This window comes from Rattus norvegicus, chromosome 8 (assembly GCF_036323735.1).
Source record: "Rattus norvegicus strain BN/NHsdMcwi chromosome 8, GRCr8, whole genome shotgun sequence".
In the NCBI taxonomy this organism is placed as follows: domain Eukaryota; kingdom Metazoa; phylum Chordata; class Mammalia; order Rodentia; family Muridae; genus Rattus; species Rattus norvegicus.
The window spans coordinates 28,837,140-28,861,594 of record NC_086026.1 but is presented as its reverse complement, the minus strand read 5'-3'; the positions used below and the strand labels follow the sequence as shown (position 1 = coordinate 28,861,594).

The 24,455-nt window shown below is 50.4% G+C and overlaps 1 protein-coding gene across 4 annotated transcripts in view; it reads left to right on the top strand.

Annotated features, from left to right (window-relative positions):
• The first annotated feature begins 2,199 nt into the window (after positions 1–2,199).
• Elavl3 (ELAV like RNA binding protein 3) overlaps positions 2,200–24,455 on the top strand; it is a 36,276-nt gene continuing 14,020 nt past the window's right edge. The window contains exons 1-3 of one of the 4 annotated variants that reach the window (XM_006242616.5): positions 2,200–2,629; positions 16,957–17,176; positions 17,384–17,487. In XM_006242616.5, the coding sequence (XP_006242678.3) occupies positions 2,621–2,629; positions 16,957–17,176; positions 17,384–17,487 (333 nt within the window). In that variant the 5' untranslated portion in view covers positions 2,200–2,620. 4 annotated transcript variants of the gene reach the window in all.

Below are 24,455 nucleotides of genomic sequence, written 5' to 3'. Positions count from 1 at the left end.
CAGCTCGTGAGTAAAGGCGTCTGCCCTTCAAGATTGTCTACCTGAGTTCCATTCCTGGGTGTCATGTGGTGGAAGAGGAGACCAAAATCCTTAAAATTGTCCTCTGATCTACACACATGCACCATAGCGCGCGCGCACACACGCACACATACCCACACACACACTGTTAATTTTTTAAAAACAAAAAAGGATGAGATTAGGCTAGGTATTGTGACTCTTCGGTTAGAGGATCTGGCTGCTTCCAGCAGCGCTTTCTCACCTCGTCAGACCGCTGTCTGTGGTGCTGAAGCCTTGTGCGAGCCCTCATCCCACACCAGCAAATGTCCTAAACATTAACGGAGTTGTTGCCACTCCAATCTCCTTAAAATTTTTTTAATTAAATAAATAAATAAAATAAAACAAAAGCGTTCTTCCCAGGACAATCAACCACACACCCAGAAAGTCAAACATCAGCCAAGTCCTGCTTATCCAAGTTTGGAGACCTATTTATGGTCTCTTAGACTGTATGACTCTAATGGGGAAGTGTCGTAAAGAATCTTTAGCACAGACCTCTTCACCTGCTTCGGAGCAACGTGGTGTCCCCCTGACAGGGAAGGTGCCAGAGCCCACATTCTGAAGTAAGACTATCCTCCGTTTGGGCTCGGTCCCCAGCTCCGAAAAAAAAGAACCAAAAAAAAAAAAAAAAAAAAAGACTATCCTCCGTGCTCAATCACTTTCTCACCGCCACTTTTCCTTTCTTTTTTCTGTTGCTGTTTTTGTTTGTTTGTTTGTTTGTTTGGGGTTTTTTTTTTTTTTGGTGTTGTTCATTTTGCTACAAGGTCTATGTAGCTCAGGCTGGCCTGGAGTTCACTATATAGCTGCCGATGACCTTGAACTTCTGACCCTTTGGCCTCAGCATCCCCAGTGTTGTGATTGCAGTACCATGTGAAGTTTATATGGTGCTAGGAATCAAACCCGGGACTTCATGTCTGCTAATAACTAATCCTCAGCCCGTTTTTTTAAAAAGATTTATTTATTTATATGGGTACACTGTAGCTATCCTCAGACACACCAGAAGGGGGCATCGGATCTCATTACAGAGGGTTGTGTGTCACCATGTGGTGGCTGGGATTTGAACCCAGGACCTCTGGAAGAGCAGTCAGTGCTCTTAACCACTGAGCCATCTCTTCAGCCCAGCCCATTTTTTTAAAAAAGTTATTATTATTACTACTAGTGTGTGTGTGTGTGTTTGAACCTCAGGTGTGTGGAAATTAGAGGACAACTGTGTGGAGCTGGTTCTTCCCTTCCACCTTTACATGGGTTCCAGGGACCATACTCAAGTTGCCGTGTAGCACGGTGGCATATCTTTCATTCCAACACTTAGATGGGGCAGATGGATATCTGAATTGGAGGCCACTCTGGTCTATCAAGAAAGTTCCAAGACAGCCAGTGCTGCACAGAGAAATCCTGTCTCAAAAACAAAATAAAACAAAACAAAAAAGCCTCAGATTTCCAGGCCTGCGAGTCAAGAAACTTTTCCTGCTAGACTATCTTTCCAGCTTTCTGCAGCCTTCTGTTTTGTTTCATTTTATTTTATTTTTGAGAAAGGGTCTCATGTAACCCAGGCTGGATTTGAACTCTCGGTTGGTTTGGGTTGGGTTTTCTGTTTGTTGTTTGTTTGTTTTTTCTTTTCTTTGTTCTTTACTTTTTAAAAAGACAGGGTCTCCTAAGCAGCACACAACACCTTGAAGTTTGCTATGTAACCCAGATCAACTTAAAGTGCCGTGTAGCCCATGCCAGATTCAAACTCCAATGACCTTCATAGCTCACCACACCTCGTATTATTTCTAATATCACCAGAGGTCATGTGAAGACAAAAACTATTCACCTCAGATCTAGCAGCACGGGTCTGGGTCTTTGCCCCTTCAAAGTTAGGTGCTGGAATGAAGAGGAGAACCCAGTTCGTTTGCAAAGCTAATGTAATACTCAAGGAGGGTGTCAAGACTGGACTCAGGATCTGCAGGCAAGAGAGAGCCGAGATCTGAGGCCTCATCCTATTCTCTCTCCGCACACAGAGTCCAGGCCGCCGCGCACTCGCTTCCACCTGCCGCGCCGTCGAGAGCCGGGAGGAGGCGGGGACTCGTTCTCCCAGCCAATGAAAGACGCCGGCGCTGGCAGCTGCCGCTATAAAGGGCTGGGGGCGGCGGCAGTGCGACCCAGAGCGCGGAGCGCGCAGCGCGGGCCGGTGGGAGGGAGGGAGGGCGGGCGAGAGGAGAGGACCCATTACCCGGCACCGGACAGGCCGGACAGAGGGCCCGCCGCAGAAGGCAGAGCTGCCGAGATCTCAGTCGGAAAGAGCGATTTCTGCGGGCCCCGCGGGGCCGCGCTCCGGGCACCCTCCACTGCGCGCCCGCTCCCTCCATCCACCTGCCGCCAGGGGTCTGGCCGTCGAAGCGCGCATCCGCAGGCTCGGGTCAGTTCCCGGCCTTCGAGGGCGCCGCCGCCTCCATCTTCGCCTCTGCGGCGTCCGCAGTCGCAGACGCCCGGGCGGGACCCCGGCGTGAGCACCAGGCGCCCCCCTAGGAGTGCACGACCCCCGGAGCCGCCCTCGATACGGACCGCGCCCGCCGGGCACACAAGAATGGTCACTGTAGGTACTCCCTTGTCGCCGCGAGACGAACACGGGAGGGAGGGGCGGAGGCTGGCTCCACGGAAACGCGGGGGGGGGGGGTAGGACCAGGCCTAGCTAGGCCTGGGTGGGGGGGTAGGACCGCGCCTCGGGCCTGAGAGTGGCCAGAGCCGCATCTGGAGTTCTGGGGAGTGGAGCCTGGTCCGAGAGGCTTTGGAGAGCCAGGCTGTGTACCGGGTGCCCTCCGCCACCCGGTGGTCCTTGTGGCTCCTCACTGGAAGGCTGTGGGGGAGGGGCCGCGGCGGCGGAGGATGCTTCCAGCATCCCAGGCCCAGACCTGCAGGCCGCCCAGGAGGACGAGGGCTACGATCGCCTACTGTTGGTCCGGGTAACGCCACACCGCATTCTCTGGGAGCTTTTTTGGGGGGAGGGGAGATGGAGAGGCGGGGTGGCGTCGGATCGCGCTGCTCTAGGCCCCGGCCGCACCCGAGAGGCGGGCATCTTCGTCCTCGAACCCCGTCGACCTTGCGGCAAGCGGGGAGGGGAAGAGGAGGGGGCGCCCTGAGGCCTCGCCGCCGCCGCCGTGGTCCCTTTGTCTCTCCGCCGGGCCGTAGCCTCGCGCGGGGCCTTGGGGCTGCGGGGGGGGGGGCGGAGTGCGGGAGGGGGCTCCCCGTTCCCCGGCCGCTGCCTCCGGGTGAGGGCGTCCGGGGCTGCAGCAGCACTCCATAGGGCCTGCTGCACGCGCCCTCCCCCGGCCAGGGCTTCGGGCCGCGGGGTGACCTTGAAAGCGCCCGCAACTCGGGCCGCCCGGCGGGCTCACGGTTGCTTTCAGCAGTCTTGGAGCTGGTCAGCTCCCGAGCTCACGGCCCCGCCCGACATGCCACGCCCTGTCGTGCCACGCCCATCCAGGCCCCGCCCCTAGCCCCCCTGGACCTGGCCTCGAGCGAGCCCTCGGACCTCCACCCGGCAGCCCGGGCGTGTCCCGGGGCGGGGCTGGCCAGTGCTCACCGCACCCTGGCTCCACCCCCGCCTCCCTGAGCGACTGGCTCCCCGCGCCGCCGAGCGTCCTTTGTCTGGTCCCCGCGCCCAGCCTACCTTTTCCGCTCTTCGGAGATCTCTTCCTGTGTGTCTCTGAACACCAAGTGTTGTTCCCGGCCTCTTTTTCGAGTCGGGGTGTGCACAGTCGGGGTCGGGAAGCTCAGTAGGCCATCTTGGGTGTCCTCTCTCCTGGGCCTGGGCACCAGGCAACCTGGCTTTAAGAAAGGACCATCTCTCTCCCATGCCTTCCCAAGGGCTCAGCTTGCTGTGTGACCTTAGGCTGTTTCCTTACCATCTCTGGGCCTCGAGGTGCTCATTCAGGTCTGAGAACAGGAGTGTAGCCTCCTGGAGACTCTCAGAACCCCTACAACAATATAATACCTCCAAGACTTCCCTCATCTGTTGTTCTGTTTGAAAAGAATGCGCAAAAGAGAAGAGGGTGTGGTCAGAGATTACAGCAGGGCCTGGAGACCCTTGGAGGCCTGGAATTCCCACTGGTGGTGGTGGGGACACTCAAGAAGAGACGCCTTGAGGATAGACCAGGAGGAAGTGAGGGGATGACAGATTCAGTGGGGCCCCTCGTAGAAGTAGAAGGAAAAGGGCCCAGAAATACGAGGCTCATTCTGCACCACGTGGTGGCCCTGACTTGCTGTGCTTAGATAGCCACTCAAAGCCCTATTGTCACCAGTCTCCCGGCATCTGTCACTGTGACTGGAGGCCAGAGGCCCAGCTGGAGGCCCAGGGGGTCTGAGGAGCCTGTAGCCTTAGCTGTGCTGTTGACAGATCCCTACCTCAGCTGTGTGTGACTGGGGTTGAGGAGCAGTGGAAAAGAGAAAGAGTGAAGGGGCACTTCAAACCTAGAGTGAGAAGCAGGCCCACAGGAGGAGCCTGAGAGGGAGGGAGAGAAGATCCCCATCAGTCAGCCTTGCCTCTCCTGTCCCTTCTTTCTGCTTCCTCTTTTCTGTCCTGGACCAGTCCTCGAGGCCCTTCTCTGATGCTGAGGTGGCCACACAGTCACCAGGCCAGGGCAGGCCGGGTGTGGCTTCCGCCAATCCGATCCCCATTATCTGCTTAGCCGGCTCAGCTGGCTCAGCTGTGAAATGAACACCAGGCCCTGCCCAGCTAAGCTCGCACAGAAATGGGGAGGCCTGGGGAGAGGAGCAAGGAACCCCTGGGAACTAACACATCCTGGTGTGCCCTCCACCCCCCCACCCCCCCACCCCGCAGTGTCCTTAAAGGTGTGGGGAGGATGACTGCCAGGTAACTCCGTAGGCTCTGGGGTCAAGTCAAGTGTCATGCTAACTGGAAGCTGGCAATATGGCTCAGCAGGTGCTTGCAACCAACTGGGCCAAACAGTTTCATCCCTGGAACACACGTGATGGAAGGGAAGAGCCAACACCCAAAAGTTGTCCTTACATCTCCACACAGGTGCAGGAGCACACACATGCGTACACACACAGGCCTGTGTAGGCTCCAGAGCAAACACTAAATTCCTTACTAAGAAATGTCCTCCACTTTTCTGTCCAGTACTGAAAGTCTAGAAACACGTAGCTGGGCGTGGCGGCGCACTACCTTTGATTCCAGCACTTGGGAGGCAGAGGCAGGTGGATCTCTGTTACTTCAAGGCCAGTCTGGTCTACAGAGTGAGTTGCAGGACAGCTGGAGCTGCGCAGTGAGACCTTGTCTCAAAACAAAAACCCAAACTCTACATGCTGAGTACCCAACACACAGTAGGGCTCCAAAACCCAGGATGTAAGGCTTCACTTCTGGAAGTAGAGTGCCTGGTTTGTGCAATGTCTTACGTCCGATTCCCGGTCTCCTCCCCACAAACAGGAATGCTCAGAGCCCAGTAAACAGAGGCACACAGCACTTTTTTGCTCTCCTGGGTTGTTTATCTTTTTATTCAGTTTTGTTTGGAAGACAGATATTATTCAGCATCAGGTTCCAAGGTCATGGAAGTTACTGACATGGGCTACCATGCCAGCCTTGCTTTGCTCTTTTTGTTTTGTTTTGTGGTGATTTTCATTTGTTTTTGTAGAACTGGGACTCGAACCCAGGGTTTCGTACGTGCTAAGCAAGGGTTCTACCACAGAGTTATGCTGTCGTGGCTGCTGTCACTATTATTGGCCTGTCGTTCTCCGATCCTAGATTTTATTTTTATCTTTTATTACACTTTTAAATAGGTTTGTTTATGCATGAAGGTCAGAGGACAGCTTGCAGGATTTGGCTCTCTCCTGCGTGGATTCCAGGTGTCAAACTCAAGTCATTGGTGGCAAGCAACTTTATCTGATGAGCCTTGGGTTTGAGTTTCTGCTTTGCCTTTTCACCCGATACAATCCCTGTGGGTTCGGTGGAGAAAAGACACTTATAATGTTTCGTGTTGGGAGGATTTCTGGAAGTTTCTCATGAAAAACTGGGTAGAAGGCTGGGTGGTGGAATGCCTGTCTAGTATGAGTGAGGCCCCAAGATCAATTCCTGGTACTAAAAAACAAAACAATCAAACAAGAACAGGACAGCAGGCTCTCAGAACACAGCTATGCTACCAATATAGTCTTACTATCAGGGGACCTGACTGCAGACCTTGCAGTGTTCACTGTCTGACAGTTATGCTCATGGCAGACATTACTAATAAACCCTGGATTTAATCAATGCAGAACATGTTCCTTTAGAGAGAGACTGGAGGTGGCTTGGTATTACTCTGAGAGGATCACAGTAGGCAGCCACTCTCTGCTGACTTGGAGGTCAGAGTTGACCCTCTATGACTCCTGTTCCTTCACCCTATTATACCCAGATGCCCAGGGCCTGCATATGTGAGACAAGAGCTCCTACCACTGAACTACACACAGCCTGTGTCAACCTTTCTAGAAGCAGAAGGGCAGCCCGTCCCTAGTGGCGCACAACTGTCGAAACAGCTACACGGAAGGTTGACAGAAGACCCTTTTTAAAATTTATTCAATAATTTATTTACATCCCAAATGCTGCCAACCCCTTCCCCCTCCAGATCCAGACCTTTTAAGCCAAGAACTGAGGAGCCACCACAAGGACAGGATGTGTGGTTTCACTGGGAGAATGCTTCTTGGTAGACCACAAAGCCTGGAATGGATTCTCAGCTCCACTCAAACGGGACATGCCTGTAAATCCCAGCTTGTGGAGGGTGGAGGCTTAAAACTTCAAGGTCAGGGGACAGGAGAAGGTTCAGCAAGTAAAGGCACTTGCCACCAAGCCTGACAACCGAATTCAGTACCGAGGCAAAAGGAGAGAACCAGCCCTCTTGAGCTTTATGTGAAATTGGTGCTCACTGAGGCAGGATGTTCTAAATAAACTCTGCTGAGTGAGGCAGAGGCTAGGGACCTTAGAAACCTATTGAGCCCAGAGCAGACATTGCTGACCAGGCTCAATGCTTTCCAGATGCCCTAACATGGGACATTAGATTCTTCCCCGAGAGGCTGCACCCCGCCATCTGAGCCTCAGCAGTGTGGACAAGAGTCTCAGAAACATTAAGCAGCATATCTGAGAACGCACAGCTGGGCAGTGTGAGCTACTGCCAGTCCTGCCTGGTTGGCAAGGATCTGCAACTCCTTCTCCCACTACATTTAAGCAAATACTTCTATTAGTGTATATGGGGATGTGATGGGCATGTATGCGCTACAGGAAACGTGTGAAGGTCGGTCTGTTCTCTCCGTCAACCGTTACACAATTCCACGGTGAAAGTCTGGTCCTAAGACGTGCGTGAATGCCTCTACCCACCGAGCCATCTCACAGTTCCATCAAACATTTGTGTTTAAAGATTTATTTGTAGTTGTGTGTGTGTGCGTGTGTGTGTGTGCTTATGTGTGTGTGTAGACTGTATGCATGTTTATGTACACGTATGTGCCTGTCGGTAGTATAGAGACCAGACAAAGGCAATGTAAACACTGAAACTGGAGATAGCTATGAGCTGTCTGGTGGAATCGAACCAAGTACTATTTGCTCTCCAGCCTTTCAGCCACCTTTTTTATGCTGCATGGTATGGGCTTTATTTTTTGGAAACATGGTTTCATTTTGTAGATTTGCCTGGAATTTGGCATGAAGATCAAGCTGGCCTCAAGGTCCCAGAGATTCACCTGCTTCTGCCTGCCTAGTTCTGGAGTTAAAGGTGTGCCACCATGCCCAGCATTTTTTTTTTTTTTTGGAGTGGTAGAACCTCAATATGTCTACCATGCTGGGTTTGAGTCAAACTTCCCATACTCCTGCCTCAGCTTCTCAAGCGATAGGATTCGTGTGAGTCGCTAGACATAGCTTGGGCAAACTTATTTCGTGTCTGTGTGCAATCTGTGTACCTGCCACACTATGTGTGTGGAATTCAGAGAACAGCCTGAAGCAACTGGATCTTCCTCCATGTGGGTCCCAGGAACGGAACTCAGGTCTTCGGGCTCCGTAGTAGGTGCCCTGACCTCAAATAAAAAGGAATCCCCTGTTCCCTCTATAACCTGACCACATTGAGTGTGGGCCTCTGGGTAGCAGGTTTAATGCCACCAGGGGGCTGGACCACTGCAGATTTGCATGCCCATCTGGGAACAGCCTACGCCCTGATGCCATTTCCCAGGACCCTTGGGGATTGATGCTCTAAGGTGTCTTCTTGGTCCTGTTTTGTTTTTGTTTGCCTAGAACTTGCTATGTAGACCAGGTTATCCTCAAACTCACAGAGATCTGCCTGCCTCTGCCTCCTGGGTGCTGGGATTAAAAGTGGTACAGGACACCACACCGGGGTCATTTACTTTTTTTTTTTTTTTGACACACTCTCTTGTAGTCCAGGCTGGCCTTGAACTAGCATATGCTGCCTTGCACCTGTGACCATCCTGCCTCGAGCTGCCCAGGGTTGTGCTAAGAGGCATGTGCCACCACCCTCCACTGGTTTTTGATTCACAGCTACCTCGCTGTAACCCAAGCTGGCCTTCAGCTGTAGTGGTGATCGTCCTGCCTAGCCCCCCTAGTACAAGGCTACGGGAAAGATGGGCATTGACCAACACACCAGGATATTAGTGCAAAAGTCCCTCTCCTTTTTTTTTTTTAGTCCTAGGTCCTAAACCACTACCTCCCATGCTGGGCAACACTGCACCCTGAGCTGTATCTCCAGTCAAGCTTTGGTGACTTTCAAGCCAGGTCGACATAGTAGTTAGTATAACAAAGTTGGGTTTCATCTGCTGAGGGTCATCACGTGAGGTTAACCCTCTCAATCCCTACTATGGTCCTAAGCCCGTTTCCCCAAAGCTCTCACTGTGTGCCCTGTCTGAGCTGAGGGTCAGGTCCAGTCTCTAGCAGAAATCTCTGATCTAAGGGTCAGGATCTGGGGAGACTCTGCATCCGCAGGACAGATTGAGGTGTCGTCTCTCCAGACGTGCAGACCAGAGAATCAACATTGGTCTCCGCTGATTTACTGTCCGGTGGGCATCATGGGATTCTATGACCGTGTCTGGTTATCCTGAGCGAGTGATGTCCCTGGCTTCTGGTTATCAGGTGCAGCCTTGGATGTAGTTGACTTCCTAAAACTGTTTTTACCTGTCTAAAAGGCACTTTTTACTGTTCTCACTACGCTCTCCTTTTCTTCCCTTTATTTATTCACATGTGTTTAGCATGACTGTACATTAGTCGGGCGTGTGGAGGTCAGGGAACAACTTCTAGGGGTTAGTTCTCCCTTACCTTTTGGACCCTGGGGGTTGAACTCAGGTCAAGTTTGGCAGTAAACACCTTTGCCTGCTAAACAGGCCTGCAGCCTCCTCTCTCTCCACCACAGCCCTGAAGAGCTGGAGGCAAGACTGGTTACTTTAGGGCATGGCAGACACTGTCAACAGACATCCCAGCACTCTTTCCGGCCCAACGGAGACCTGGTTTTCCAAGACCCATAACACAGCCCATTACCAACATCTTTGTGTTGTTTTGGTTTGGTTTTCTTTTTATGTGTATGGGTGGTTTTGCATCATCCGAGTGCAGTGCCTGGGAGCCGGAAGGTGTCAGATCCCCCAGACTGGAGTCACAGATGGTTGTGAGCCACCATGTGGTTGCTGGGAATCAAACCCAGGTCCTAGGGAAGAGCAGCTGGTGCTCTTAACTGCTGAGCCATCTCTCCAGCTGTCTTGCTTTTGCTACAAGGTAAAACAGAGCCTCAAGAATATAAGGGATGCCCTTATATATTCAAAGACATCAAGTGAGTGTGGAAGCCAGTCTAGCCTCAGTGACTATCACCTCTCCGATACTGACTTGTTCTTCTGTGCAGAGGCCTGCATTTGAGGTCTAGTGCCAGCTGCTGCTGCGTGACTCAGCAGGTTCCTTTCTGCATCTGAGCCTGATTTCTCTCCTGTCTTAGCAAAATTAGTTCCTGTCTTCTAGGTGGGCCAGCCACAGGAGTTACATAGCTGGCCCAGCACAAAACCATTACCCTGTTAAAAACAGGTTTTGCCTGGCATGCTGGCACACACAATGAATCCCAGAATTCTGGAGGCCAAGGCAGCTGGATCTCTGTGATTCAAGGGCAACTCGACCTTCATTTTGAGATCCTGCCTCCATATAAACATGAGATTTTTGGGGGGCACGTTTTATAAATGATGTGTGGTTCTACAGTGTGGACTTTATAGAGAGCAACATCACGTTCCAGGGTGGAGCCTGGACACACCTGTTGAGTATCAAGCTGAATTATATCCTGAATATAAGCTTAAAAAGTGCTGCGTGGAAGGGGCGGGACTCCGAGACTGTTCACCTGGGCAGTGTGAGGCTCCGGCTTCAATTCCCAGATCCCAGTGAACAGGTAAAAATCACCAAACTACATTAAGGAATGCAAACAAATACAGTTACAATATGCATGACCAGGTCAGAGAGAGTGCTTGCTGCCAAGCCTGCTGACTGAGTTCAATCCTCAAGACCCACCCAGTGGAAGGAGAGCCAATTCCAACAACCTGTCCCCTGACCATCACATAAGTCAACATCCTGTCCCCTGACCATCACATCATAAGTCAACAACCTGTCCCCTGACCGTCACATAAGTTAAGGTGTGCATGCACCACACAAATATTCTTATTACAAATGAGCAAAAAATAATAAAAATTAAAATCAATAAATAAAATGTGGTTAAAAGAATGTTTGAGATAGGGTATTACTATTTATTAACCCTGGCTGTCCTGGAACTCTCTGTAGACCAGGCTGGTCTGGAACTCACAGAGATCCATCTGCCTCTGCTTCTGAATGCTGGGGTTAAACATGTTTGCCAACATCCTCACTCCAAACTTTAATAAAGTAAATGTTTAGGATGTCCGGCTTTGTCTTCCTAGGATGCTTGGTGTGATGCTTGAAAATCAATTAACACAATCCGTAGCATCTATTAAATATAAATATCATTCAGTATGATAGACATGGTGGTCCAGGCTTAGAGTCACAGCACTAAGGGGACTGAACCAGAAAGATCACAAGTTCAAGGCCAGTGGAGGTGTTATCCCAGCGTCAGGAATTCAAGGTCATTCTTGACTGGACACCGAGCTCCACGTCAGTCTACTGTACTTGAAATCCTGCCTCAAAAGCAGGGGGAAAAAATCTAACTGTAGTGGCCCATACGATTTCTCTGTGTAGTCCTGGCTGTCCTGGAACTTGCTCTGTAGACCACGCTGGTCTCGAACTCAGGGTTTCTGCTGCCTCTGCCTCATGAGTGCTGGGGTTAAAGACATACCAAGCCCGGCTTGTCACACAACTTTAGTCCCACTGCTTGGGAGCAGAGGCAGATGGGTCTCTGTGAGTTGGAGGCCAGCCTGGTCTGAACAGAGTTACAAACTGATCCCTAATAAGAGATACACAGAGATGGGTGTCTGGAAAAGAGACAGACAGACACACAGAGAGGCTCAGAAGTTAAAAGCACTTACTGCTCTGGCAGGGAACGCAAGTTCCCAGCACCCGTGTCTCACACCTGCCTCTAACTCCAGCCCCAAGAGATCTCTGAGCTCGGCTGACAACTGCACTCACACACTCACACACACACACACACATAATGAAGAAAACAAAAATAAATCTAAGCAGAATAGAAATAAACGTGTTCGCTCCATGCCTTCCAGGGCTGAACAGCAAAGCCCTGTCTCAAGAAGCCGCCTCCCCCAAAAAGTTACTTCGATAGATACAGAAAATGATTCAATAAAATTCAATATGATTCTTCAAACGCCTGGAGAGTGGGCGCTGTAGAGCATCGTTTTGATCCCAGCTCCCTGGGGGTTTGGAGTCCGTAAGTCTGAGGACAACCCAGACAGCTGAACAAGATCCATATCAAAACCTGGGGCAACCGGCACACAGCTCAGTTCACAGAGTTCTTGCCGATTGAACTGTGGTGGTGTCCACCCAAAATCCCACAAGGTCATCATGGGCTACTTTGGACTATAAGAGACACTGAATCAAAAAGAAAATAAAATGGCTAGAGGAATAAGACAATGTGGGGCACTCATCGGGCATGGATGGGAACTCAGGCTCAAGCCCTGCTGAAAGGGGGAATCTAGAAAAAAATTCCACTCCTGAGTTACAGCTTCAGCCCTAGCGGAAATGTGCTGGATTTTTCTTTTCTTTGTTTTATCATCGTTGTCGTCATGATCATCATCATCATAATCATCATCATCATCATGTGAGTGTGTGTGAGTGTGTGTGAGTGTGAATGTGTGTGTGAGTGTGTGAGTGTGTGAGTGTGTGTGAGTGTGAATGTGTGTGAGTGTGTGTGAGTGTGAATGTGTGTGAGTGTGTGTGAGTGTGAATGTGTGTGTGTAAGGTAGAGAATGGAAGAGGGTCATAGGACAATTTCAGAACTTGATTCTCTCCTTGATCGCACTTGACTCCAGTGTGGGACCCAGAACTGGAGATCAAACTGAGGCTGTCAGGTTTTTGAGGCAAGTGCCTTTACCCAATGAGACATTCTGCATCTCTCCTCTCTCTCTCTCTCTCTCTCTCTCTCTCTCTCTCTCTCTCTCTCTCTCCTTTTTTAGGTGGGAGGTTCTCATGTAGCTCAGGTTGGCCCTGAACTCTCTTTTGGAGGGGTTATGCTGAACCCCTGGCCTGTGTCCCTCAAGTGATTTAGGGCTGTGTGTGCCACCACCACACCTACCTCCAGAGCCTTTACTAAATAACCGTAACTGGGTGAAGCTCTAGAAAGAAAGCTCTCTGCAGTTTAAAAGTGTTTAGTATCAGGGCTGGGGATTTAGCTCAGTGGTAGAGCGCTTACCTAGGAAGCGTAAGGCCCTGGGTTCGGTCCCCAGCTCCGAAAAAAAAAAATGTTTAGTATCTGTCTATTGTGTGCGTGACCATGTGTGAGCATGTGTGTACCACGGTGCAAGGACGGAGGTAAGAAGACAATTTCGAGAATGGATTGTCCCTTCCCCATGTGGGTCTGGGTAGGGGGATCAAACTCAGGCACATTTATCTTGCCATCCCTAGGGGAAGAATATCTGTAGCTAAGCAGATTACGGACCTGTGAAATATTTGAAGCATTTATTCGTCTGTTTGTTTGTTTTGGGCTTTTAAAATTATCCATGCATTTTGATTTGTGTGTATGTGTGTGCTTGTGTGAGTTTATATGCATCCAAATGTATGGGAGCCCGTAGAAGCCAAAAGAGAGGCCCAGATTCCTTGGAATCGCAGTTGCAAATTACTGGAAGTGTGTGCTGGAAATTCAACCCAAGTCTCGGCAGAGTGACCACTGCTCGCAACCACTGAACCGTCCATCCCTCCAGCTCCTTATTTTGGGCTTTCTGATACACAGTCTAACTGTGTAGTTCCAATTGGCCTTGAATCCATGGTTCCTCCTGCCTCGGTCAACTAAGTGTTCGAATCACACACTGCCAATGCCAGCTTCCTCTAATTTTCCTTTTGGAGCCAGAGTCTCACTATGAGCCCCTGGCATCCAGAGTGGCATTGACCTCAGAGTCTGCCACCTCTGCCTTCCTAGTGCTGGCATTAACGGTGTGCACCACCACGCCCCGAACAGCTTTTGTTTTAAGCATTTCTTTGACGTCGGGGATAAGAACCCTGTGATGAACTCCTCATTGCCACACAAAAGTGGTGGACATAGTCTAGAAATTAAGAAATAAAACTATTATTCTTTGCAGGTGTTTTATGTTTTACAAAAAAAGGAATAAGAAGAAAAGAAATTCAAACCAAAATCATGGGAAAATTGTGGGAGCAGACAGTAGGAAAATGATGCAGGAAGGAATAATATTGAAACACTTGAAATGGGAATTACCTCTAGTGAGAAAAGAAAAATCACATTCAAGAGGGGCTTGGCTATGGCTTTAACGATAGTAAAATTGTTACATGTCCAGTTTTTGTTTGATTTTGGTTTCTTTTTTCTTCTCTCACTCTCTTTAAAACAGGGTTTCACTGGGTAGCTCTGGCTAACCTGAAAGTTGATTTATAGACCAGGCTAACCCCCCAAGTGCCGGCATTTACAGTATGTCCTACCAAACAGGCTGTGACTACTTTTCTTTTTGTGAAGAGAAGTGTTCCTTTATTATTCTGAAAGTTCCCAGGCCAATCTTAGGAATTTGCTTTTTTTTTTTTTTTTTTTTTTTGGTTCTTTTTTTCGGAGCTGGGGACCGAACCCAGGGCCTTGCGCTTCCTTGGTAAGCGCTCTACCACTGAGCTAAATCCCCAGCCCCAGGAATTTGCTTTTTTATATGAAGCAATTGCCTACTTTCTCTTGCTGTAACAAGACACTGAAATCTGAATACTTATTAAGAAAAGAGGAAGGCCAGCTTGTGGTATGCACACCTTTATTCCCAAAGGCAGAGGCAGAGGCAGAGGCAGAAGCAGAAGGATTTCTGTGAATTACAGGATAGCCAGGGATACACAGAGAAAAAAAGGAAAGGAAAGGAAAGGGAAGAGAAGGAAAGAAAGGGAAGAGAAGGAAAGGAAAGGGAAGAGAAGGAAAGAAAGGAAAGAGAAGGAAAGGAAAGGAAAGGAAAGGAAAGGAAAGGAAAGGAAAGGAAAGAGGGGGACTGGAGAGATGACTTAACAGTTAACAGCAGTTAAGAGCAAGCACTGACTGCTTTTCCAGAGGACCCAGGTTCAATTCCCAGCATCCACATGGCAGCTCACAGCTGCCAGAATCTCCAGTTCCAAAGAATCTGACATCCTTACACAGACCTATGTGCACACAAAACACAAATGCACATAAAATAAAATAGGAGGGAAGAAAGAAAGAAGGAAAGAAAGGAGGGGAGAGAGGAAAAAGCGTGAGTTGGTTCAGTAGGCAAAGGTGCTTGCTGCCAAGCCTGACGACCTGGGTTTGATCCTGGCTCCCATGTGATGGGAAGAGAAAACAGGCTCTTCCAAGTTGTCTTCTGATCCTCATGTGTGTCACGGCACAGACACAGTGCATACCATACAATAAACACACACACAAACAAATATAAAGACTTGAAATTTTAAAAGAAAGAAAGAGGTTTGGGGTGTTTGCTTTTGTTAGGGCTCATGTGCAGCCTAGGCTGGCCTCAGAGCTGCTGCAATGGTCCTGCCTCGGCCTCCCCAGGGCTAGAATTACAGACACGTGCTACCGTATCAGTCAACAAAACAGATTCTCATACCCTGGTTTTAGAGGTTGAAAGTCCAAAAGCGGGTGGCCCTATGTGGTCATCTTCTGGAAGGCCTTCTGCTTAGGTCATGGCGAGGCAGAGAAGTGGAAAAGGAGAAACTGGAGGACTTCTCTCCCGATCCAGGAGGTCAACCTGCCATCCATGGGAGCATGTCACCCTACTCTGAAGGATAGGAAAGCAAGGAAGGAGAAGAAACTGCAGAGTTCAAAAGGGCCAGGCACACATGATGGTCTTTCTTCACAAAGCCTAAAGGGGCTTGCAGCTTAGAGAGTCATCTTGTTCCAGCTAGGCCTTCCCAGCACTCTCTCCACTGAAAGAACCTGATATCTCTCTCTCTCTCTCTCCCTCCCTCTCTCTCTCTCCCTCCCTCCCTCCCTCTGCCCATTCGTCTGTCTCCCTCCTTCCCTCTAAGATTTTTTTTCTTTTCTTTTTTTCGGAGCTGGGGATCAAACCCAGGGCCTTGCACTTGCTAGGCAAGCGCTCTACCACTGAGCTAAATCCCCAACCCTCCCTCTAAGGTTTTTGTGTATGTGTATGCACATATGAGTGCAGTACCTCTGGAGGCCAGAAGAGGGCATTAGATCCCCTGAAGCTAGAGTTAGGTGGCGGGAGATGCCTGACAGTCTGGTCCTTCACAGTAACTCAAGCTCTCTTAATTGCTGGGCTTCATTCTCCAGCCTCCGTGCAGTGACCTAATTACTTCCCACTAGGTCCCATTTCTAAAAGGTTCTATGACTTCCCAACCCAGCCACACTAGGACCAAGGCCCAGAACAAACACTCCAGCGAGTGTGGTCTGAGGATCAGACTCTGGCCCTCTCCCATCTCAGGCAACTGCCCTAGCACTGAGTCATACCCCTGACCATATTCCATATTTTGATCAGGTTTTGAGACCAGGTCGGGGGTGTGGTGGCACAGTTCTGCAATCGCAGCACCTAGATGGATGGCAGAGGCAAGAAAATCAGGAGTTCAAAGGTGACCTTGTCTACCTAGCAAGTTTTGAGACTAGCCTGGGTTACATAAAACCCTGTCCAAAAAAGAAAAAGGACAAGGTCTCACTGATTGGTCCAGGTCTCCTGAGTATTGGGATTATAAGCATGTAAGATATTCAGCCTTATAAAGCACCTATTTAGTTTTGGTTAATTAAAAATGTACTACCTTGGGGTTGGGGATTTAGCTCAGTGGCAGAGCGCTTGCCTAGGAAGCGCAAGGCCCTGGGTTCGGTCCCCAGCTCCGAAAAAAAGAACCAAAAAAAAAAAAAAAGTACTACCTTTTAATTTTGTCTTGTGTATGTGTATGGTACATTTGTATCATGGTCACAGGACACTTTGTGTAGTAGTCAGCTCTCTCCTCCCCTAACTGGGTTATGGAGACAGAATTCAGGTCCTTAGGTTTGCATGAAAACACTTTTACTGCTGAGCTGTCTCTCCAGCTGCATAAAAATTAAAATAAAGTAAGGTGAATATAGCTAGGCATGGTGGCACGCCTATAATCCTAGAACTCAGGGAGCAGAGGCAGGTGGATCTCCATAAGTTCAAGCCCAGCCTGAGCAACACAGCTGGAAGACCTCCAATTGGAGAGACCAGCAAACAAAACCCAGTGGAAACCACCACCCCCTCTTTGACTAAGTCCATATTAGACATGTCTAATCCATCCCCAAACCCGTCTTTCCTGCTAGCCCAGTGATGGGGACTGGGCAGTGAGCGGGTACGACCTGTTTTCTCCAGCAGATACTGGGGGCCATGGAGTCTCAGGTTGGGGGGGGGCCGGCCGGCCCGGCCCTGCCCAACGGGCCACTCCTTGGGACAAACGGAGCCACTGACGACAGCAAGACCAACCTCATCGTCAACTACCTACCCCAGAACATGACGCAGGACGAGTTCAAGAGTCTCTTCGGCAGCATTGGGGACATTGAATCCTGCAAGTTGGTTCGGGATAAGATCACAGGTGTGGCTCTCTCTGTGCGTGGCTCCAGGTGGGAAGCAGGGAGGAAGTGTGACCTTGGTGGGGGCACCTCAAGATGACTGGAGCCAAGTGGCTCTCTGGGGAACACATTTCAGTGGGGGAGGATAATAAGAGTGGGGAGCTGTCCAGTGGCAGAGTTGGCTGGGGACACGGGGCGGCCCAAGAAGTCACACTTCTGATCTCCCACAGGACAGAGCCTAGGCTATGGGTTTGTGAACTACTCTGACCCCAATGATGCAGACAAAGCCATCAACACTCTCAATGGCCTCAAACTGCAGACCAAGACCATCAAGGTGAGTGTTCCCACCCTCTGTGTCGCTGGCCCCTCGGCCCCTCACCGCTGTCCCTGTCTCCTGCCACCATGCCCTCTGTTCCTGAAGCTTCCATTCTGTCTCCTGTTAGTTGCCTGGCTTTATCTCTCGGGGCTGTCTCCTCACTCCTCAGTGTGAGATATTACTATATATTTTATTATTCTGTGTATGCATGTGCATGGTCACACATGTGCCAATGTATGGGTGGAGATTACAGCAAACTTGTCAGAACTGGTTTTCTCCTTTCACCATGTGGGTCCCAGGGATCAAAATCAGACAGGTCACCTTGGCACTGGTGCCTTTACCTGCTAAGTCATTCCCCTGGCTGGAGAATATCTATCAACAGGATATCACTCTCTTTGGAAGATAGGGAATCTACCAGGCCCAGGAGGAAGGACAGAGTGACCAGGACCCCATGGACAGACCCCCATTCTGTCTTTGTCCTGGAAAGGGGGGGGTAGGGCCCATCTGCCATCTGGAATCTAATTAGGGACTGGGGAGGGGGCAGGCTAGAATGGCCCCTCCCCCACCTTCGTGCAGTGCCCCTCCCCCGTGGCCTCCCTTCTCAGCAGCTGCAGCTGGGACCAAGTGAGCCCAAGTTCCCTTGGGAGAAATCACCATGGAAACCCCCCTCTTTAACTTGGCCTGGGGGTGTTTGGGCTCCTCCTTTCAAATCTGCTGCAGGACCCCTGGGGAGGCCAGGCGCAGGGTGCCCATCTGGCCCCCAATTTATCATGGGTACAGAAGCATAGGAATCTTTTCCTCTCCCCCATGTGGGGAGAAGAGGAAGATGGTACTGCTGGATGGGCCTTTCTGTGGGTCAGCTTGATCCAGAAGCCCCGGGGCGGGGGGGAGAGAGTGAATCTTCAGGTATGCATAAGAGTGGATCATGACTCTGGTTGTGGGACACAGTGCGTGTGCAAGTGACTGCTGTCAGATGGCTCTGCGTAATTACGGTTTGAAGTATAGGGCAGGGAATGTGGCTCAATGGTAGGGTGCTTACCCAGCCTGTAGAGGCTCTGAGTTCCAGCTACAACACAGAAATAAACAAATGAATGTTGGGGGGGGGGGGCTGGGAGAGAGCTCAGTTGTTTGGATTGCTTTGAAGACCTGAGTTTGATTCCCAGAACCCTAATCAACAAGCCAGATGTGTAAACCAGGCCTAGTGGCAGGAAACCTTGATCTCAGGACTTAGGACACAGAGGCAGGCAGATCTCTGTGAGGTGGGGCTACCCTGGTCTACATAGCAAGTTCTGGGGCAGCCAGAGCTGTATGAGACCCTGTCAAAGATAAAAAGAAAAACGAAGAAAAGATTTGGTGTTCTTTGCCTGTAACTTAGTATGGAAGGCAAAGCAGCAAGATTCCTTGCACTCTACCTCAAATGGCAGCTCCTAACGACTCAAGGTTGAACCCTGGCCAACACAGGCACACATCCTCATGCACAAGATTTGAGGGCTGGGGCTCAGTTTCTGCAAGTAACACTGACCCGGCATGCACAAAGCTCTGGCTTGGCTCTCCAGCACCACAAACAGTGGGCCTGTGGTCCCAGCCTTCTACAAGTGCAGCCAGGGTATCAGAAGTTTGAGGTCACCTTTGGTCTCATGGCAAGTTCGATGCCATCCTGGTCTACATGAGACCCCATCTCAATAAACAAACTGCAACCACAGACAAAGTGACCGTGAATGTGCAGACCCTGATGCTAATGTGGCACTACAATTCCTCTTGTGGCTTTCAGGATGCGCCAGGGGACCTGACTGTTGGAATAAGGTATCTGTGTGGCTCGGTATGGTTGCGTGCATCTCCTGTGTTGGGGTCTGTGGGCCCTATGTGCTGTAGGGTTGGTGCAGGGTCAGCACCGACTGCTTTCTTCCTGTAGTTCTGGAGGACCAACATTACCAGCATGGCAGTAAGTTTATGACACCCTCTAGCTAGTTTTCTTAACAAAGCTGTGCAGTGGCTGACTTCGTATCCTTGTTAATCACGTCTAAATTGTGCCTTGGCAGATTTGTGCCAAAATGTTTCCAGCTACTTGGGTGCCCCAGGTCCCATCCTGGTGTGGAATAAGTGAAAAGTGTTGCCTGTACCTCCCCTCAGACACCACACCCCAGAAGAAAAAAAAAAAGGCCAAGTAATGGCTGAGGTGTTGTTGTAGGATGTAACTTTCCCTGGGTTGAAGAAGCATGCGTGCCTACTCATCCCCAACAGAGACCCCACAACAGACCAAAGGACAGTACCACCCAAGTCCAACTTGGTGAACCATGAGTTCTATTGGGGTTCCTTATAGGAATATGGGGGAGGGGTATTTATAGGAGCAAAATGACTCAAAGATAGCTGCATCAACCAAGGCGCACCCCAGCATGGGTGACAGCTCACACAGCTGGGAACCTGAAGCACACTGGCTTATCTGAGAGTCTTCTTTGCAACTCTGTTCTGCTGGTCTCAGAGGGACTGCCTGCTTTTACTGCTTACTCTGGCAGAAAGAGGCCTAGTGAATCTGCTTGGTTTCAGGAACTTCCTGAAACTGTTTTGAGTTATTTACCTTCCTGCTTAAGGAGCTTCCCTGCAAGATGAAATGTTTCATGGTTTAGTAGTACCCCACCCCTTCCTCTTACATCCTTCCTGCCCCCTTTTCTTCAATGATCCCTGAGCCTTGGTGCGGGTGACTACAGATGTCCCCCAGTGGCTGAAAAATAGGCCACCATGCCAGACCAACTGTCACTTGTTCTCAGGAGCTCACCAGCCGTTATGAGTTGAGGCTGATGAAGGTGATCCTTGGGCATAAACATACACTTAGAAGGCAATTTGACAAGAATGGTGGTTCTCAACCTTTCTAACACTATGACATTTTAATACATTTCCTCATGTTGTGGTGATCCCCAACCATATCATTATTTTCTTACTACTTTATAACTATAATTTTGCCACTGAGTCATAGTGTAAATATCTGATATGCAGGATACCTGATATTCAACCCCCCAAAGAGGTCATGACCTACAGGTCGAGAAACACTGATCTAGAAAAACCATACAAGTTGCTTCCCCATTGGGACTTACGACCTCCTCAGCCGCAGGTTTTTGTCCTGGCTTCTAGTACCAGTTAGGAGCTCTCTTTTGGAGTGGGCCTTAAGTCCAATTGGAAGGCTGTTGGTCTCATCCAGGACCACAAGACCGCAAAGCCACTGCAACAGAAGTGGGCACAGGGAGGTGCTGTCAGTACTTGAGCACACATGGCCATAGCCATGTGGGAATGTTGGTGGCGGTTCTTCACCACCAGCCTGCATGTGGCCCCTTTGGCACTACAAAAGCCAGGCATCAGTGGGCCTTCCCGTTCGGTTCCAGCTTTATTTTCCTGTGTCCTAAAGTCAGCACAAGCGCTGTTCTCAGCAAGAGCGTGTGACCCTTAGGTTCAGGCATGCGACCAAGAGCAGTAGCAATAGTTTTTATGGTCTTTGGGGCACACGGGCTTCCCTGGCCGACAACTCACAGGAAAGTACCCAACCCTGGCACTGGGGTTTTCATTCAATAAACGTATGGCCTCTGAGAATTCCTTTTCCATCCATATTGTGTGTCTTTTGGGATTTTTTCCCTTTCAACGAACCTAGCTCCAGTGGGGTTGTAAAATAAGTGGAGGAACCATTGCTCCTGGTGGTGGCTCTGATTTTTCTTCTTCTTTGTTCTGCCCCCACCCCAACCCACCCCCGCTGTTTTGTTTGTTTTTAAGACAGGGTTTCTCAGTGTAGCCCTGGCTGCCCTGGAACTCACTCTATAAGACCAGGCTGGCTTGAACTTAAGAGATCCTCTTGCCTCTGCCTCCTGAGTGCTGGGATTAGAGGTGTGCACCAGCATCTGACTACAGTGGTTTTCTAAATCTGCAAAACATTCAGAGGTTAGCTTTATGTTATCTGTTTAATAAAACCTTTCTTCAGCAACTGGGCAGGAAGACAAGGCAACATCCCACACCGTCGTCCCATAACAAATGGCGGGTTACAAAGATGACCTTAGGGAAGCTCTCTGAAAGTCTGTTGTTCCCTGTCCTCAGCAAGGGTCAGGTGACCAGAGGTTCCCAACTGAGAAGACACTAAAGTCAGACATAAGCAAGCTCTAGTCCAGCATGGACCCTCCGTCCATTTGTATCAGTGCTTGCTCCTCAGATCAAGGTTGGCTACAAAGCACAGACAGGAAGCACTAACTTAGCGCCTGTAACTCAGTCATTCTCTCTGAGGCATTAAGTTTCCATATCCTAGAGCTCTTCCCTGGAGCCTTCCTATATTTCTGCACACACATGCGCGCGCGCGCACACACACACACACACACACACGCGTGCGTAAACTCAGTGAGCCTGACCTGCTCAGACCTACTTGGGGACAAAAGTGAATGTGGCCCTCCTTTCACCCCTGTGTGCCTCCTTGCATCAGACAGGCCCTGGGCTGACACCATGACTGTAGCCTCTGCACTCTCCACACCTAGCTGTTCTGGGAGTTTGTGGCTGGCAAACCACCTCTGCCTCTAAACATACCCCTTGCTGGAAGGAAATGTGCCCTCCTCAGTCTGGGGGATAGTTCCCCGCCCTGGGACAGCCTTGATCATCCTCACCTGTATCATCCTAGCACAGGTGTCTTTTGGGAAAGGCTCACCAGGTTCCTCAGCAGCAGTCTAGCTTCTATGTGGTCTCCTTAGGAGCTCCAGCTCGACCCAGATCCTGGCACCTTTGTCTTGGAGTAACTGGACCAGACCAGTTCCTCTGCTTACCCTTTACTGTCTCCTCAGGATGTCCTTTCCTTCATACATAGGTCTAAGTCTTGGGGACCTGCCAAAACCCTTCCTACTTTAAAAAGATCTTGCCCACCAAAGGGCTCAGCACAGCCACTAAAACTCCACACCAGCCTCTGGGTCCCCGCTGGACCCACATTTTCTTAACTCCTCCATGAACATGGGCCTATCTAGCTCAGTGAGCTGGGGTTCAGACACAGCTTTCCTTATTCCTAGTATCCACATGAGCGCTTTCTCCCCTCCAATCCCTCCACTCGGGTCATTTATGGAGACCTCAGGAGGAGATAACCAAGAGCTCCTAGATGAGCCTGTCCATCAGGACCGATTGTGTTCACACTGTCTCTGGTCACGCGGCCTTGTCTGAAGGAGGGATATGGGAGGTTACACCGCTCAGTTTTCTGTCTCCACAGCAGCCATGATCCCATCTGCTCCCAAGTCCCACAACCTCCAGGCCAGGCTGACCCAGGCTCTTTCACCACATCCTTAAAAGTCCCCCCAACTTCAGAGCGTTTCCTGGTCCCTCTGTAAAGCCCCATCTGAATGTAGGGTCACAGACCTCCCTATTTTCCACACTAAAGTTCAGCCTTGAGGGGTCCTCTCTCACCCTGACCATCTCTCTCGTCCTCTCCTTCATTTGATTTACTTCCTAAATCCGAGGCTAACACTGAGGATGCCTCATCTTGCCCTTCTTGTTGCAACTGTTCCTTTACACAACCTGCTCAGCCGCCATCTTACCCTCAGGTCCATTTCTGATTACACCACAGTGAGCAGGCAGCCTCTGCTGCACTAATCTTAAAGACTGAAATCTCTACACTTTCCCCTGCTCTCAGAGCAAGTCCGTCTTCACGTGGTGGCCCCCACTTATCAAGCAGGCCACCTCATACCACGCAGACGAACACTGCCATGCTGAGCCTCCTCCCACAGACATCCCTGACTTCCATGGCTCAGCCTTGGTGCACGTCTGCCACCCAAGGCAAGAAGCATGCAACTGCTGTCACAGCACAGCCGCGGCACACGACCACACACCACGTAAGAAAAGGCAGCTCTCAAGGACTTTCCTCCTCAGTTGCCCTTCTCAGCCTCAGCTGCACGCCTTGCACTCGCTCCTCCCCAACTCATCTCTGGTTCTGTCGAGTCCCCGATCAGCAGACAAATATATTACGTGACAAAACTTTTCCTGGGGCGACGTAACATATACATCTACTAACTCTAATAAAGGACCCCACAGCAGCCCGGAGTGTGGATACCACCAGAGTACAGCTTGGTAAACCAACGCCTTTTATTGGGATTACTTACAGGAGCATTCGTGAGGAGTTAAGGAGCAGAAAAGACTCAGACAGCTGCATCACCAAAGCCTACTTTAGCAGTGACAGCTCACAAAAGCTGGGAGCTTGGAGCACAATGCACAGCCTGCAGGCAGCCCAAAGGGTAGAGGGTGGCCTTTCCAGGCGCCTTGGTTGGTCTAAATCTCTTGCAGGCAGCTCAGCTGGTTTCTCCTTCCAGGCAGCCAGCCTGGCCTCAGAGTCACCTTTGTATCTTGGACTCAGTCTTCTTTGCAGCTCTGTTCTGCTGGTCTCAGTGGGACTGCCAGCTTTTACTGCTGACTCTGGTTGAGAAGAGGCCTGGTGAATCTGCTCAGTTTCAGGGACTTCCTGAAGCTATTTTCAGTTATTTACCTTCCTGCTTAAGGAGCTTCCCTGCAGGATGGAATGTTTCAGTTTTGGAGGAACTGTGTAAGGTGCTTGGTGCAAAAAAAGCCTGAGGACCTAAGTTCAAAACCCCAGAATTCAGGCAAAGATGCACAGGGTTGTGGGCATCTATAGTCTCTTGCACAGAGACAGGAAGTAGAAACAGGAGACTCTGGAAGCTTACAGGCCAGGTGTGCTGGTGTCCACGCAGTAAACGACACCAAGGTGGGGAAGTGAGGGGGCCAACACTTGTGGCTGTCCTCTCTCACACATGTGCTGTAGGATTGTGTATCTATCTCTATACAGACTTGAGAGGATAGCTAGATCCACCCTGTGCCTTACAGGACCTGAGACCTAAGATGCCAGCCCTGGCTGGGTGTGCTGGTCCATGCCTGTAGCTCCATCACTCACTGCTGCAGGTCCTTCTCGGCTGCCCAGGGTCACACAGTGAGGCCAACACTCGCCGCTCCAATCCAGGTGTGGTGCTGCACAC